We start from the raw sequence: 18,479 nt of genomic DNA on the forward strand, positions 1-18,479 counted from the left end.
GCTGTGATCCCGTCTTTAACGATGCTAGAGATTCATGCGCTGAAAACTTGACTTCTATTATTTCTTTATGACTGTTTTCCTGATGCATAGGAATGCCTCAATAATTCAGTATAAAAAGATACTGTCAAATTATATCCACTTGCATAAATTCAAAACTTACGTTAAATTGTAATTTTTCTGTTCTGCACTCTACTGAGTTGAAAAATTTGGAGTATATTAAGTTGTTGACAGTGAGGTCCATGTTTCCAATATCAGTTAATTACTTATTCAGAACCCCCGTAAAGATACAGTAATGTGATTTCTGACGTTTGGAGGAGAAATGGAGCGTTTCCTTGTTAAATGAAGAACTGTGCATTTCCCCCCTTTCTTACAGCTTGTTAGGGAAACAGTGTGTGCAGTCTGATGATTACCTGCTTACTTTATAGTAGATTGAGCCTGTTGTACCGTGTGTCTTTGTGGCTCACTGACGTAGGTTAGTATCTCACTGTACTTGAATAGGCTGCCAGTACTTAGTGGTAGATACCGTGTGCAATGCCCTCTCCCCCGACTCTCTCCAGAAAGACCTTCCCGTCTATGTGAGCATTCTCCTTCTCCCCGCAGACAGTCTGCTGATTGACTACCAGTTTACCTTCAGCTTGCTGCAGGAAGATGACCGGCACCACACTGCCATCAACTTCATCGCAAACCCAGAGCAGGTAAGGAGATGTCGCCTCTGTAGGGACTGTCCCTCCTGTTTCACTCCTTAGAGTTGTTACATAGGGGGATGCCATAGAAATTATTAAAATGCTTAAAATTTCTTTTCATAAAACTTAGCTATCCTTGTGATCCCGATAATTGTCAAGTTAGTGTTTTTGCTTTGTAGTCTCCTGGTTTAAATTATGTGCCTACGCTCATGCTTGTAATTATACACTTAAAATTCAGAAAATTCTTATTTTCAAGTAAAACACAAGAATTGGAGACATGTTACATCATTCTCCTGTTCACGTGCACTAAGGTGTGTTGTTGGTTCCACTGAGGTTCTTCTCAGTCTTCTGTCTCTGAGGGACACATCCACCCCGTTCTGCAGGCTTCTGAAGAGCAAACACATTCACACCAATAGTAAAGCTAAAACAGGCATACGTTTAAGGGAGGTCTTGTCCATTTTTTAGAAATCAAACAGCCTAAACATACTCCCTGGTGCTAGTCTTCATGAAGAAGCATCTCCAGAGACACTGGGTCAAGAGTTGAGTTTTCTTGTGTAATCCTTTTTAACTAAGAAAGAGTCACCCATGGCAGCCGGTAAAGTTGAAACAACAATGTCTTATCCTGTAAAAATAAGCAAGGAGATGACTTACCATTTGGACTCCCAGCAGTTTTACAGCAGACATCACACTTGACTGTTAACTTAACTCACTGTCAGTCACCTGGAGCCGGCACTTCCACATCACCCGGGTCTCGAGTGCGACGTAGACCCTCTGCTTTACATTTACACTAGAACTAGAGCCACCAGATGGGAATTGGACATCTTTAGAAAGGAAACTAACAGGGAGGGGGTTGGAAAACGTTGGCTAGATGATCCAGTTCTCGGCGGCGTAAGCTATTCGCAGGAACTTCTCCATGAGAAGCTTCTGACCTGGAGTATCTCCACCAACCAGTGCATCATTTCCTGTTTCCCTGGGCATTTCCTGCTGGATTTTCACACACTGTACAAGGAAGTGTGATGGTGGCTTTCTTTATTCCTGTAGCTGGACAAACCAGGGCTCAGCAAAATCGTGAGTGTAGTGAGCTCACCTGTATAGCTTAAGCAGCCACCATAGCTCTCCACAGCCATGGCACTGAGTTTTGGTGCTTTTCATTTCCTCGGCAGTTTATATTTGAATTTGTAAAGTGTGAATGAAAACATCAAGGTAGTTTCCTACGCTTAGATTGTTCATTTTGTTGTGAACTTTAAATAGCTGTTTTCCAAACCACCCAACCCAGAATAAAGTTAAGCCCACGATATGATATGACGAGTGGATTAAAATTCAAATCGAGAGCTTTCTTTTGCGTACATTACATTTCCATGTTTTGCAGTCATAAAGTAATAGCTGTAACAGGCGCACACTGCAACCCCAGCACCCACACCATCCTAGAGGTTAGCGAGACAGGCCCTGTGTAGGTCCCCTTTCCTCTGGGTAGAGACAAAGATTAAACAAATGGAAAGAAAACATCTTGGACTAATAACTACCCTTGAAAGTACAGTGTTCTCAAAACTTTGTCTTAGAAATCCGATTAAAAACTGAGGACAGATTTGTGGAGAGGAGAGAGGGGGAGGCTCGCCTTGGGTTCCTCAGAGCCCGAGTTTCATTAAACCGCACACACACCCTGTGTTCATCCAGTTGAATATTTATATCATACAGTTCCAGAAATTCAGTGGGCAAAGAAAAGCCAGAGGGTTAGCTAATATGCATTTAACACCTTTCTACCTTTCTAACCTTGATTCTTTTTCTGACAGTCAAACAAAAACTTGGACATTTCCATTAATGCTTCCAACAACTTTAATCTCAACATCACGTGGTCTGTTGGCTCAACAGGTAAACAAGAATTCGCTGTCATCTTTTTGTACAAACATGTGTTTGTGTATGGAAATTGTTCTGATTTGATTTATTCTTTTAAATAAATAAAAAAGGTACAATTGCTTCTTACCACCTTGAAGTTTTACTGATAAAAATAACAACATGAAAGTTGAATACTGTAACTTCTTTATTCAATTAAAATAGAAGGCCAACAAATAAAGTATACCACGTAAGCATTTAAAGTGTTGATGTTCGAGATCCTGGGAGTTTAATTAAAGTAGATTGGCTCTTCAGTGTCTAAATAGACTGAGATTTCCATTATCCAATTTATTATCGAAGTTATAAATTTAATTAACAACCCCAATATTTACCTGAAAGTGTTTTTCTGTATTCACTTATTTTCATAAGTAAAAGTAAAAGTAACCAAGTGTCTTTTACTGTCAGTCTGAGAAATACATTCCTTCTGTTTGGTGTCAGAGCTCAGAGGAGATAGATTTTATGAGCATGTCTTCCATAATGCTTACAAATCAGAATGATTAATTTTTAGGAAATGCCAGCTATGAGGAAGATGAATTGTTATGTTGAATTATCCATTTGTAAGGCCAGTTTTTTCAACACGTTTGTTAAGTGACAAGCTCAGACAGTCCGCATGTCAAGACGGTTCAGGAGCTACATTTGGATTAGATCCATGGAAATGCGTCTAGTCCCTCAGGATGCTAATTTCAATTATTTTACTGTTCCTTCAGAGGTAGAGCCACCATAGTTGGAATTGCCCTGTTCCATTTGGGTAATTTCAGTAAACCTTTACTGAATGACCAGTGTGTTCACTGATTGAACATTCGTGTAGTATTTTAAATTATGGCCTCTTTCTAGATTTTTAGACATAGGAATGGTTCAATTTGTAGAAAACAATTAAGTCAATTTTTAAATTTTTTTTGGTTGGATTAAGACACGAGTGGACGATATGGGCCGAGTGTACGAAAGTTTCTGTTGAGTAAGTGGCAAGTAGGGCCCACTTTCTGTAGCTACTCACTGGGATCCGTGAGGCTTTCCCTGCTTGAGTGCTGGCCTGGCCCCGAGACAGCGTTCAGGTTGAAAACCAGAAATGAGGATCCTTCCTGGGTCAGGTTGTATCCTTCTGGGGTCAGGTTGTATCATAAAAGAGTATCAGGACTCAAAAACAGCGCGGACTGCACAGGCTGGGAGCGTTTTCAAATGTGATTTTATACCGTGTTACATTGTATTTTTGGCAAACCTGTCTTTTCATTGTAAATGGCAAGCATGCAGAGGTGTCTGTGAGCCGGCAGGGAGGGTTTCCACGGAGGAAAGCAGCAGTGTGGGGCGGTTTGGTGATGGTGCTCTTGTGATTTCAGACTGTAAGACATAGTTTTACCGTGTAGTCTGATTTAATAAGGATCCCCATTTCCTAATATCAGTTATAATTCATTCGTATTTTAGGTGGAACAATATCTGGGGAAGAGACTCCTATAGTTTCTAAGATGAATATAAAAGAGTACAGAGATAGCTTTTCCTATGAAAAGTTTAACTTCAGGAGCAATCCTAACATCACGTTTTATGTGTACGTCAGCAACTTCTCCTGGCCTATTAAAATACAGGTAAGCACGCGAAGGTTTATTTCAGGTGACGTTGAATATTTTCATGGTGGAATATCTTCATTGGCATGTGCCCACTTCTTGTCCTGAACGGCAAGGCACTCAGGACCCGTCAAGGATACCACCGATGAAGATCTGTGAGGACGAATGGCTCGTCAAGGTGTTGGAGGCCAGAGAGTCTAACGGTTGTCGGTGCTGCAGTAGGTGCTGCATTGGGAAACACCCTGACGCTGGAGACAGGGATGGCCTTCCAGTTTCCTGACTAAGAAACTGATGGTGAATGCCCTCGTATACCTCAGTGTGAAGTAACTTGTGCTTCAGTGATCTTTAATGCTCTCTTTTTTACTATATACTGGATATAATTTATCTTTCTTTAAGGTTTAGGATTACATCTTTAACTTTAGGACCCTTGCCTACATAGGTAGTTTCCTCATTTATGCCCTGCATGTATTAATTTTATTGTTTTTTCTTTTATTGAAAATATATTTTTTTCACATGCTATATTCTTTTTTTTTCACCTTGATTTTTTTTTTTGGTTGGATTTTTTTTATTTACATTTCAAATGTTATCCCCTTTCCTGGTTTCCTGTCCATAAATCCTTATCCCATCTTCCCTCCCCCTTCTATGACGGTGTCCCCCCACCCTCCTATCCCTTCTCACCTCCCAGTCCTGACATTCCCCTACACTGGGGCATCCAGCCTTGCCAGGAACAAGGACCTCTCCTCCCATTGGTGCCCAACAAGGCCATCCTCGGCTACATATGCAGCTGGAGCCCAGGGTCAGTCCATGTATAGTCTTTGGATGGTGGTTTAGTCCCTGGGAGCTCTGGTTGGTTGGTGTGGTGGTTCTCATCGGGTTGCAAACCCCTTCAGCTCCTTCAATCCTTTTTCTAACCCCTCCATTGGGGTCCCTGTTCTCACTCCGATGGTTGGCTGTGAGCATCCACCTCTGTATTTGTCAGCAATATTGTCTGGGTTTGGTGGCTGTGTGTATATGGCTGGATCCCCAGGTGGGGCAGGCTCTGAGTGACCATTCCTTCAGTCTCTGCTCCAAATTTGTCTCCATACCTCCTCCTATGAATATTTTTGTTCCCTCTTTTAAGAAGGAGTGAGACACCCGCACTTTGGTCGTCTTTCTTCTTGAGCTTCATGTGGTCTATGGATTGTATCTTGGGTAATCCGAGCTTTTGGGCTAATATCCAATTTTCAGTGAGTGTTTTTTTTTTTTGTTTTTGTTTTTTGTTTTTTTTTTTTTTGGTGATTGGGTTACCTCACTCAGGATATTTTCTAGTTCCATCCACTTGCCTGTAAATTTTATGAAGTCATTGTTTTTAATAGCTGAGTAGTACTTCATTATATAAATGTACACATTTTCTGTGTCCATTCATCTGTTGAAGGGCATCTGGGTTCTTTCCAGCTTCTGGCTATTATAAATAAGGCTGCTATGAACATAGTGGAGCATGTGCCCTTGTTGTATGTTGGAGCATTTTTTGGGTATATGCCCAGGAGAGGTATAGCTGGATCTTCAGGTAGTGCAATGTCCAATTTCCTGAGGAACTGTCAGATTGATTTCCAGAATGGTTGTACCAGCTTGCAATCCCAGAAACAATGGAGGAGTGTTCCTCTTTCTCCACATCCTCATCAGCATCTCTTGTCACCCGAGTTTTTGATCTTAGCAATTCTAACTGGTGTGAGGTGGAATCTCAGGGTTGTTTTGATTTGTATTTCCATGATGACTAAGGATATTGAACATTTCTTTAGGTACTTCTCAGCCATTTGATATTCCTTAGCTGAGAATTCATTGTTTAGCTCCGTACTCCATTTTTTCATAGGGTTATTCAATTCTGTGGAGTCTAACTTCATGAGTTCTTTGTATATCTTGGATATTAGCCCTCTATCAGATGTAGGATTGGTAAAGATCTTTTCACAATCTGTTAGTTGCTGTTTTGTCCTAATGACAGTGTCCTTTGCCTTACAGAAGCTTTGCAATTTTATGAGGTCCCATTTGTTGATTCTTAGAGCATAAGCTATTGGTGTTCTGTTCAGAAAATTTTCCCAGTGCCCATGTGGTCGAGGCTCTTCCCCACTTTCTCTTCTGTTAGTTTGAGTGTATCTGCTTTGATGTGGAGGTCCTTGATCCACTTGGCCTTGAGCTTTGTACAAGGAGATAAGAATGGATCTATCTGCATCCTTCTACATGCTGTCCTCCAGTTGAACCAGCACTATTTGCTGCAAATGCTATCTTTTCCACTGGATGGTTTTAGCTCCTTTGTCAAAGATAAATGACCATAGGTGTTTGGGTTCATTTCTGGATCTTCAATTCTATTCCACTGATCAACCTGCCTGTCTCTGTACCAATACCATACAGTTTTTTACCAATATTGCTCTGTAATACAGCTTGAGTTCAGGGATTGTGATTCCCCCAGAAGTTCTTTTATTGTTGAGGGTAGTTTTCGCTAGCCTGGGTTTTTTGTTATTCCAAATGAATTTGCAAATTGCTCTTTCTAACTCTATGAAGATCGAGTTGGGATTGGACAAAACAAAAGACAGAGAAGAAAAAGAGTGCAAGAGAAGGCACAGCAGCAGAGATTCATCCATCTCCGCCCAGGCACCTTAAAAATGTTTTTGAGGTGTTGTAGACTTGTACTTTGATGAAATATGTTTTGACATTGGACTTATTTATTCCCATTGGCATGACTAACTTGAATTCACACTAGTTTATTGAACAAGTCATTTTTACTAACACCATTCTAGAGTTTTATGTTTAAAAATCTTTTAGAAATTTAAATTGCTCCTTTACCTTCAGTATGAGGAATTTTAAAAGCGTGTGCATCACGAATAGACATGCATGAGAGTTTTATTTATTTTAGTTGCTATGTTTTATGAACAGAGTCAGGCCTTTCTAAAATCATGTGTGTACTGATAAAGTTTTCATCTATAATTTATTTTAAAACCTAAATGAGTAAGTACTCATTGTTAAAGACATTAGAGATGGTTGCTCAGGAAACTACTCATTTAATTATTTCTACATTGTGTAGTGACTGAGACAGAAGCTGCTTCATTCAGAAATTCTAAAAATATCTACATGTAACTCATACGTTTTGATACTGACAAAGTATAAATTTAAGATTGACACATAAGCACTGATCAGATTTCACTTGGTTTAATCAAATTTCAATAAGAATAAGGGCTCATTTGTGTAGATTACATTATAATTAAAATTGATATGATTGTTGTATTTTAATTATTTCCTGCTTTTCAATTTTTGGTTATCTAATTATGGTTTATTTTTAAGCCACTTACATAGATACCTTTGAATGTTCATGAATATTTAATTATTTGAAATTAACTTTCTAAATTAGATTTTCTGTTGAGAATATACTTGTAGGCTCTTCTGATTGTGAAATCAGAATTTGTGGACTGATCACAAATACTTCACTCTTTTAAAGTAGCGTAAATTGGAATTCAGTAGGGATGGGTCACGATATGTACTCTAATTTTTATTCTTTATTAAACTTGTCATATGAGTCTCAAGAAATGTTAAAGCAGATATATGAGTTCATTTAAAGGCATATAATACACTTTCAGTTACTGTACCTAAATAGCAAACTTGAGGGTTTCTTTCCTAATCATGTACTTTAAGGTTTTTATTTTTATGTTTCATAATTTTCATCTTACAAAGAGAACTAGTTATACAAAATTTTAATTTTGTTGTTTTTAAAGAATTTCTAAAGTATGAGGTTTGCGTCTCTTTTCTCTTTTTAAGATTTATAATATAGAGGAAATTAGAGGGCAAGGACTTAGGTTAGGGCTCAGAGAGGAATGTGGAAAAGAAAAAGGGAAAAAAAAAACCTTAAAAACATAATCATAGGCCGTAACTTTGTTGTATTATTTTGTAAAAATGCAAAATACTTTCTAACTTTAAACAAATAAAATTCCTAAGTTAATCTAAAAAAGAAGAAACAAAGAAGCAAGCAAATAATAAAACAGAAACCTTAAATTCAAGTAAGATCCACAAACAGGAGGTCAATAAATTTCTAGCTGCATTGGCTATGATTTTAGAATTTGGAACAAAAAGATTCTTTATTCAGAATAATTTTATAAGTTTGATAAATTTTGAAATTTATCTTGACTAATTTTATGATATTGAATATTAATCATAATAAATTATTCTCGAGTTCTAAAAGATGTTTTCAGCATTGCCACTTTGAATTTAGTGTTTGATGTTACAGACGGCTCTGGGGTGCCATGAGAGGGGAGAGTATTGTTTTCCTCTCCTTAATAATTGTGAGAAAACGGGTGTGGGCAGCTTTAAATGTAGAATACCCCCGTGACGGCACCCTGCCATTTCTGTTCTCAGTTGTGCAGTGGCATCTGAAATTCACCCATTGTCCAGTGCTCTTTCAGGACGGTCTCACGTCCCACTATACTTACATTTGTAGTGTTTAAGGCAAAGTTCAGATTTCTCACCTGTGACGCTTCATGGACACTCACCTATCTTCACCCACCGTGCCGGCCAGGACAGAAGGCCCAGGTACCGGAAGTCTCCATCCTGGCCAGAAGTCTCCGTCCTGGCCAGTCCTCTTCAGAGCCATCTCTCAGGGCTAACACTTGTCCTTACCATCCAGTATGACTCCTCTGTGCTTTCTTATTTAGCGTTGATTGTACACTTACCTAAAACTTGTTTGGTTCATTACTAAGTAATCATTCATATATGTATATGTATGTATGTATATACTTATATGTTATATGTATCTATCAGAGTTTCATATTTTTCTGAATCACTACAGTAAAACTATGCATATAATCATTTTTCCATCTTTATTAACTTGGGTATTTCTTATTTACATTTCAATTGTTATTCCCTTTCCTGGCCAACATGCCCCTAACCTCTCCCCCTTCCCTTCTCTATGGCTGTTCCCCTTCCCATCCTCCCCCCATTACCGCCCTCCCCTCAAAAATCACGTTTACTGGGGGTTCAGTCTTGGCAGGACCCAGGGCTTCCCCTTCCACTGGTGCTCTTACTAGGATATTCACTGCTACCTATGAGGTCAGAGTCCAGGGTCAGTCCATGTATAGTCTTTAATTAGTGGCTTAGTCCCTAGAAGCTCTGGTTGGTTGGCATTGTTGTTCATATGGGGTCTCAAGCCCCTTTAAGGTCTTTCAGTCCTTTCTCTGATTCCTTCAACGGGGGTCCTGTTCTCAGTTCAGTGGTTTGCTGCTGGCATTCGCCTCTGTATTTGCTGTATTCTGGCTGTGTCTCTCAGGAGAGATCTACATGCGGTTCCTGTCTGCCTGCACTTCTTTGCTTCATCCATCTTGTCTAATTGGGTGGCTGTATATGTATGGGCCACATGTGGGGCAGGCTCTGAATGGGTGTTTCTTCTGCCTCTGTTCTAAACTTTGCCTCCTTATTCCCTCCCAAGAGTATTCTTGTTCCCCTTTTAAAGAAGGAGTGAAGCATTCACATTTTGATCATCCGTCTTGAGTTTCATGTGTTCTAGGCATCTAGGGTAATTCAAGCATTTGGGCTAATATCCACTTAGCAATGAGTGCATATCATGCGTGTTTTTCTCTGATTGGGTTAGCTCGCTCAGGATGGTATTTTCCAGTTCCATCCATTTGCCTATGAATTTCATGAAGTCATTGTTTTTGATAGCTGAGTAGTACTCCATTGTGTAGATGTACCACATTTTCTGTATCCATTCCTCTGTTGAAGGGCATCTGGGTTCTTTCCAGCTTCTGGCTATTATAAATAAGGCTGCTATGAACATAATGGAGCATGTGTCTTTGTTACATGTTGGGGCATCTTTCGGGTATATGCCCAAGAGAGGTATAGCTGGGTTCTCAGGTAGTTCATTGTCCAATTTTCTGAGGAACCTCCAGACTGATTTCCAGAATGGTTGTACCAATCTGCAATCCCACCAACAATGGAGGAGTGTTTCTCTTTCTCCACATCCTCATCAGCATCTTTTGTCACCTGAGTTTTTGATCTAGCCATTCTGACTGTTGTGAGGTGGAATCTCAGGGTTGTTTTGATTTGCATTTCCCTTATGACTAAAGATGTTGAACATTTCTTTAGGTGTTTCTCAGCCATTCGATATTCCTCATCTGTGAATTCTTTGTTTAGCTCTGAAACCCATTTTTAATAGGGTTATTTGTCTCCCTGCAGTGTAACTTCTTGAATTCTTTGTATATTTTGGATATAAGCCCTCTATCAGTTGTAGGATTGGTAAAGACTTTTCCCAATCTGTTGGTTGCCATTTTGCCTAACAACAGTGTCCTTTGCCTTACAGAAGCTTTGCAGTTTTATGATATCCTATTTGTCGATTCTTGATCTTAGAGCATAAGCCATTGGTGTTTTGTTCAGGAAATTTTCTCTAGTGCCCATGTGTTCGAGATGCTTCCCCATTTTTACTTCTATTAGTTTGAGTGTATCTGGTTTGATGTGGAGGTCCTTGATCCACTTGGACTTAAGCTTTGTACAGGATGTTAAGAATGGATTGATCTGCCTTCTTCTACATGCTGACCTCCAGTTGAACCAGCACCATTTGCTGAAAATGCTCTCGTTTTTTGATTGGATGGTTTTGGCTCCTTTGTCAAAAATCAAGGAGTGTGGGTTCATTTCTGGGTCTTCAGTTCTATTCCACTGGTCTATCTGTCTGTCTCTATACCAATACCATGCAGTTTTTATCACTATTGCTCTGTAATACTGCTTGAGTTCAGGGATAGTGATTCCCCTGGAAGTCCTTTTATTGTTGAGGATAGTTTTAGCTATCCTGGGTTTTGTTATTCCAGATGAATTTGAAAATTGTTCTCTCTAACTCTCTGAAGAATTGGATTGGTATTTTGATGGGGATTGCATTGAATCTGAAGATCACTTTTGGTAAAATGGCCATTTTTACTATATTAATCCTGCCAATCCATGAGTATGGGAGATCTTTCCTTTTTCTGAGATCTTCTTCAATTTCTTTCTTCAGAGGCTTGAAGTTCTTACCATACAGATCTTTCACTTGCTTGGTTAAAGTCATACTGAGGTATTTTATATTATTTGGGACTATTATGAAGGGTGTCGTTTCCCTAATTTCTTTCTTGACTTGTTTTTCTTTTGTGTAGAGCAAGTCTACTGATTTATTTGAGTTAATTTTATACCCAGCCACTTTGCTGAAGTTGTTTATCAGCTTTAGTAGTTCTCTGCTGGAACTTTTGGGATCACTTAAATATACTATCATATCATCTGCAAATAGTGATATTTTGATTTTTTTCCTTTCCAATCTGTATCCCTTTTACCTTCTTTCACTGTCTGATTGCTCTGGCTAGAACTTCAAGAACTATATTGAATAAGTAGGGAGAGAGTGGGCAGCCTTGTCTAGTCCCTGATTTTAGTGGGATTGCTTCAAGTTTCTCTCCATTTAGTTTAATGTTAGTTACTGGTTTGCTGTATATGGGTTTTACTGTGTTTAGGTATGGGCCTTGAATTCCTGTTCTTTCCAGGACTTTTATCATGAAGGGTGTTGAATTTTGTCAAAAGCTTTCTCAGCATCTAATGAAATGATCATGTGGTTTTTATCTTCAGTTTGTTTATATAGTGGATTACGTTGATGGTTTTCCATATATTAAACCATCCCTGCATGCCTGGGATGAAGCCTACTTGATCATGGTGGATGATTGTTTTGATGTGCTCTTGGATTCGGTTTGCCAGAATTTTATTGAGTATTTTTGCGTCGATATTCATAAGGGAAATTGGTCTGACGTTCTCTTTCTTTGTTGGGTCTTTGTGTGGTTTAGGTATAAGAGTAATTGTGGCTTCATAGAAGGAATTCAGTAGCACTCCATCTGTTTCAATTTTGTGGAATAGTTTGGATAGTAATGGTATGAGGTCTTCTATGAAGGTCTGATAGAATTCTGCACTGAACCCATCTGGACCTGGGCTCTTTTTGGTTGGGAGACCTTTAATGACTGCTTCTATTTCCTTAGGAGTTATGGGGTTGTTTAACTGGTTTATCTGTTCCTGATTTAACTTCGGTACCTGGTATCTGTCTAGGAAATTGTCCATTTCCTGCAGATTTTCTAGTTTTGTTGAATATAGGCTTTTGTAGTAGGATCTGATGATTTTTTGAATTTCCTCTGATTCTGTAGCTATGTCTCCCTTTTCATTTCTGATTTTGTTAATTTGGACACACTCTCTGTGTCCTCTTGTTAGTCTGGCTAAGGGTTTATTAATCTTGTTGATTTTTCTCAAAGAACCAAGTTTTGGTTCTTTCTATGGTCCTTTTTGTTTCTACTTGGTTGATTTCAGCTCTGAGTTTGATTATTTTCTGCCTACTCCTCCTGGGTGTATTTGATTCTTTTTGTTCTAGAGCTTTTAGGTGTGCTGTCAACCGCAGGGGACCTGCAGCTTGAGTGCCCCTATCTTCCTGTTCCAAGAGGCCCTATACAGTTTCCACAGGAATGTGGGCAAGGGTGGGCAGTACTGGTGGTCTCTCCTGCCCTGCAGTCTCAGGAGTGCCCACCTGTCTGGGCGATGTGCTATCTCTCCCACGAGGTTTGGGAGGAAGGAGCTGTGGACATATAATCTTATAATCAACTATTGAACATATATACTCTTTTTATTTTTGCCAATTTTTTCCTTCGCCTTCCTTGTCTTCCTCCTTCCTTTTCCTTCTTCCCCTTTTCTCCATTCTCATTCTCTTTATTTTGAAATATTTTTTTTCCTTTTTTGTTTTGTAAAAGATAGGAAGTGCAGTTAATTTACTTGAGAGCTGTTTTAGTTGGTGTTCCAGAGGAACAGATTGTAGAATCTCAATCTCTCTCTCTCTAATCTATAATCTATCATCTATCTTTATATCTAACGAAAATTTATTACAATGGCTTACAAACATCTTGGAACATCTTACAACAGCTTGGGAACATCAAGAGACATTCTAAAGGCTTTCCTGCAATCCAGGCATGATCTTTCTTACCTCCCATGGGGAGAAGCAATCCAACTTCCTTTTGGTTATCTGGATCTGTCCCTGTCTTAGTCCCTGCTGTACTGCTGTGAAGAGACACCACTGCAGCTCTTATAAATGAACACATTTAATTGGGACTTGCTTACAGTTTCAGAGGAGCAAGCAAGCAAGTAGGCGTGGTGCTGGAGAAATAGCTGAGGGTTTCCCATCTCTATCTGCAGGTAGCAGCAGGAGCCTCTGGGCGTGGCATGGGCTCTGGAAAGCCCACCCCCAGTGATGCACTTCCTGTACCGCACCTCCTAATCCTTTCACAGAGTGCTTCTCTCTGATGACCTAGCATCCTGGGCTCTTTAAGCTCATTAAATTGTATGAACCCATGCAGTCCATTCAAACCACCACAATCACCCTCTTATCGGTGTCCTTCCTGTTGTCTTAAGGGCATCGGAAGCCCAGCGTGGCCAGGGGGAATTCTGAGCTTCCAGTTAAGTGTTTGTTAAGTCTCATGGTGAGAGTTCAACTTTGGAACCAAAGGTTCTAGGCTACCAAAACTTAAGGTCATAGGAACAGGAAGCAAAAAAATATTTATTCCTAGTGGGTCAGTAGGAGTGGTAGTGAGTGGGACCATTCACTTTTCCACCCCTTGATTTTTGAACGTTCAATCCTGGTCATGGGAGAAACCATACCATATACTGCCTTTTAGTGAAACGCACCCCAACTTTCCAGGCTGCTGCCAACTGTTTGTCGCTGTAAGCGCATCTTCAAAAGGCCATTCCTTCTTTCTGTCAGGCCAGCAGCTTCAGAATGGTGGGCACATGTATGACCAGTGGAGTCCACAGTCATGGGCCCACTGTCACACTTCTCTGAGTGTGAGGAGAGTTCCTTCGTCAGCAGCAATACTGTGTGGAATACCATGATGGCGAAGAGCCACACTGTACGTCCATGGATGGTGGTTTTGGCAAAGCATTATGTGCAGGAAAATCAAATCTGTGACCAAAGTAAGTATCTTCTTCAGTAAGGAAGAAGTGTTGTTCTTTCCAAAGAGGAAGTGTCCTACATTGTCAGCCTACGGCCAGGTCACTGCTGTCTGGACTCAGCATTGGCGTCCGCTGTTGGGACATCTGGCACTCAGCAGGGGCTGTGCCAGGTCCGCCTTGGTAGTGGAATTCCATGTTGCTGAGCATAAACCTGCAAGTCCCTGACTGTCTACCCAGTCCCTTGGCTACAGCCCACGAATCAGAAAACAGTCGCACATCTGCCTGTTTCTTCTTCTAAACAGACCATATGACCCAAGCTCTGCCCACTGTGAAGATTTCCCTTCAGCATTGTATTTCAGGGCTGTCCCACAGTGCAGCTGCTCACTTCAGCCGTTTACTTCGGGTGGTGCCTGCACAACATAGGGAATCATCAGCAAACCAGGAGTCTTCTCTCCCTCCGTCAGCTGGGCACAGGGCACACCCCAGACGCTCTAGGCACATGCTTGGCAGGGATGTTATTGTAACTGGAGTAGAGACCGTGGGCATTTGGACAACTTCCTCCTGTAACTTGTTTGTGCTTTAGGAACTGCTTGGGTCCGCCATGCGTAGCACTTCGCCTTGTGATTCCTGCTGTCATGTTCTGCTCTATGGCTTTGTGGGTTAGGTAACACTCAGCTCAAGATGGGTACCTCAGGTCCCCGGTAACTTGGTGGCACACTGTCAAATGTCCAGTTTCCTCTAAGGCGCAAAAGTCCAAAGGTATCTTCTGTTTTTCACCTATAGAGGGGTCTGTTGCTTTAAAATTATAAAAAAAAAAAACGCTGTCTTTTATCCCACACCAGGTCTGGCACTGTAGTGCCCCATGACATCTGTAGACATCTTCCTCTCAGTCAGCAAAGCCTCTCACCCGCTTTGTTCCATCCCATATCTCACTGCTGGTGGCTTCTCTCTGAGCCTGGAAACGATCTCTCTACTCATCTAGTTCCAAAGGCAGGCTGCCACCAAGCCACACATACATGTGTCTCCAGCCCCCACACTCTCTTGAACTTAAATCGCCACATGAAAGAACACACAACACAATAACCTCTGATCCAATTGATAAGATAATAATTTGCTCATCTAGACATACAAAGCCCTGTACACACCCATCCCTTAAGCATATTCATAATAACCTGTAAATGTGCAGAGAGGAATCTTAACGTCAGCCTCCATGTTCTCTCCGCTGCCTTCCTCCCCTCTCCTTAGCTCCAGTCTCCTCCTCTTTCTAAAACTTCTCTCCCACCCACCCTTCTTTCTCATCCAATGACAGGCCTCGTCCTATCTTGTACCTGCATCCACCTGTGTGACATCATCCTACAGGGTCTGTCAGAGATTACAAGCAGTATCCCTTCCCTCCTCTGACACCTTCAGTACCATCAGCTCTGCTGGACCAAGTGCTGGAGCTGCTGTACAGCAGCCTGGACCTGTTGCAGAACCTTCTCCTGCACAGGCCCCACACCAAGCTTACAGCTAGAGTAACACACCCAAGCGAGGAGTGTGCTGTCTCCAGAATCCAAACAGGCTCACTAAATGCTGTGGTTCTTTTTGGTGGTGGGAGGGGCTAAGTTCCAATAACTCATCCTTCACGTTAGAAGAATGTTCGCACATGTACTGTTACACTTCACTCCCAAGAATTTCAATGAGGTCGAAGGCCCTTGAATTTTGGTTGGATTTATTTCCCATCCTCTAATGAGCATGAGTTATCAGTGGGTTCAAAGTGGTTGCTACCTTCTGCTCATTTGTCCAAGGAGCATGACATCATTAGTGGAGTGATCCAATGAGGTATTTTGTGTAAGAGACAGGACTGGAGAGTTAGTATTTCCTTGAGGCATCATTGTAAAGGTACACTGCTGACTTGGTCAACCGAAAGCACATTGCTTCTCGTGGAAAGGCGTCAAGCAAAAGGCCTTTGCTAGACTAGCAGCTGTATAGCATACACCAGGAGATGTGCTGATTTGCATAAGGAAGGACACCACATCTGGTACAGCAGTTGCAGTTAGAGTCACTGCCCGACTGAGTTTTCTGTAGTCGGCTGTCATTCGCCACAGTCCCTCTGGTCTTCTGCACTGGCCAGACAGGAGAGTCAAGGGGAGACATGGTGGGAACCACCACCCCTGCATGTTTCAAGTCCTTCATGGTGCCCTGATTTCTGCAGTTCCTCTAGAGATGCGATGCTCTTTCTGATTCACTATTTTCCCTGGCAGAGGCAACTCTTACAGCTTCCATTTAGCCCTTCCAACCATAATAGTCCCACAGGTCAGGGAACCAATGTGAAAATTCTGCCAACATATCTGTCCCAGAAACACATTTTGGGACTGGAAAATAATCACAGGAAGAGTTTGGGGACCCTCTGGATGTGAGTCGGACTTTGGCCAAAGCCCCAATAATCACCTGACCTTGACGGTCCCACTTTAGCTGGAAGGCCACAATATTTCTTGTTGGCTCCTGGAATCAGCCTCAATTCAGAACCAGTATTTAGCAGAACCTACAAACTCTGTATTTGCTAGATGACAGCACACACAAAGATTGTAGTGATCACCGTCTCCTCTTTTAAATATCTCATGATTGCTTTGAATTCCTTCTGCCTTCTGACAGGATGGCTGGAGCACTGTCATGGCTCCCTCTGCCTTGAGCACTGTTTCAGCCGTTTCTCTTTCCTGACATCATTCTCTCCTTCTGATGTAATGTACAAGTCAGATGGCACCATACTTCCTCCTTGACCAATAATTCAAGAGTTTCTCCTAAGTCTGTGATGATGTTGAGCTGATGATTAGCCTTCCTGAGCTCCTCCCCTGTCCCTAAGCTCCTCCCCTGTCCCTAAGCTCCTCCCCTGTCCCTGTGGTCACCTTTGCTTCCCACTCAGAGACCGTCACTGAATTCATGCTGCATTTCTCAGTGTCGTGGAAATGCATCATCCACCATGAAGCTCTAGGCTGTGCCTTTTCTTTGGCTGTTCTTTGCGAGTTATTTAGTTCTTATCACCTTTGTGCATCTGCAGGTCTGCTGTGAGCTCCTTTGGTCAAGGGGCAGCTCCCTGATGAGCACCTGCAGTCCAGCTATGGTTGTGGAAAGACCAGACTTGTGTGTGGGTCTGTCCACGTACTTGGTGTCTGTGACAGAGACTGAGGTCCTGTTTGGTTTGGGACATGCTGCGTTGACAGCAGAATGTGAGACAATACAAGAACATTTAAAGTTTCCACCGAAGCCAGGTTGGTCAAAGCAAATCATACTGCCTAGCGTAATATAAACAGAGTGGGCGTTCTACTTCAAGGAGCTCAGGAGTATCTGCTGAAAATTAATACAGTTTATCACACTTGCTATCGCAAAATTTTATTAAAAATTTAACAAAGACTCACTCTACTATCCTTTAGCCAGAATCACAGAGGGTCTGGCTGACTTTTATTGTCTTTGTTCTCATCATAGGATATAAAATTGTAAAAGACTTATCAAATTAAAATCATGCGAATACCTTTTCCTCTGTATGTTAAGTCATGTTTGACTGTCATAGCAGCTGCTGTCAAAGTAGACATGTTTTAGAGTGTTTTCGAATGCGGTGCTTGTTATGGAAAATAATTCATGGAAAATTTTCCATGTACAAATTTCATTTCTCGTTATAATCAGACATTCTTCCTTGCTGTGCGTCTGTGTGTTGTTGTGGCACTGTGCCTCATGTTTCTTATGTCTGTTGTTTGTAGTAACAGTCATGATGTGCAGTTCCCTGGCGTCTCAGGATGATAGGAAAAATATGTTTTAGTAGAGAATGTGGAGAAATAATGATATGCCAAGTATGTGAATTCTGTGTATTCAAAATATTATAAAACCACATTGACATGGTCAGGGTCAGTGTAATTAAAGTTTTTTAAAAATGAAATAAAATAGTTAGGAAAGCAATGGAAGACAGACAGACAGACAGACAATGCATTTCCCATAAAGCAATGTCAATGTGAATTACTATGGATTGTATCAGGATCCTTGGAGACCAGAAACAAGTGTCACATTTGTAAAGTAACAGTCACTCGGAATCCTGTGTTTTACAAATCTGTCCCTCAGGAATGTGGGAGGTGTTCTCAGAGGAGGGTCCCACACTGCCTACAGGAGGGTAGATAAGTGGCCATGTAGTAGGAAGTAGGGACGTACCTCCAGTTCATCACTGAGTAGGACTGGAATTCACCAGCAAAATCTAGATCCATTAGAGATCCATAGTGATCTAAAGTTTTATATGAGAGCATAACGTTACAATATCAACATTAATCTTTTCAACATAAGGATTTCTTCAGTTTTCTTTAGCAAACTGTTTGTCCTAGGATCCCATCCCGAAAGGTGATCTGGGTAAGAGACAGTCAAGGTTAGGTGTTGAAACTCCCTCTAC

The 18,479-nt window shown here is 41.1% G+C and overlaps 1 protein-coding gene across 3 annotated transcripts in view; it reads left to right on the forward strand.

The window, feature by feature from the left end:
* Positions 1 to 18,479, forward strand: part of Atrnl1 (attractin like 1) — a 543,698-nt gene that overhangs the window by 139,846 nt on the left and 385,373 nt on the right. For all 3 annotated transcript variants that reach the window (XM_087552341.1, NM_001431114.1, NM_001431115.1), the window contains 3 exon segments: positions 601 to 695; positions 2,474 to 2,552; positions 3,993 to 4,150. In XM_087552341.1, coding sequence (XP_087408467.1) covers positions 601 to 695; positions 2,474 to 2,552; positions 3,993 to 4,150 — 332 coding nt within the window.

Source organism: Rattus norvegicus, chromosome 1 (assembly GCF_021556685.1).
Source record: "Rattus norvegicus strain SHRSP/BbbUtx chromosome 1, alternate assembly SHRSP_T2T, whole genome shotgun sequence".
Classification (NCBI taxonomy): domain Eukaryota; kingdom Metazoa; phylum Chordata; class Mammalia; order Rodentia; family Muridae; genus Rattus; species Rattus norvegicus.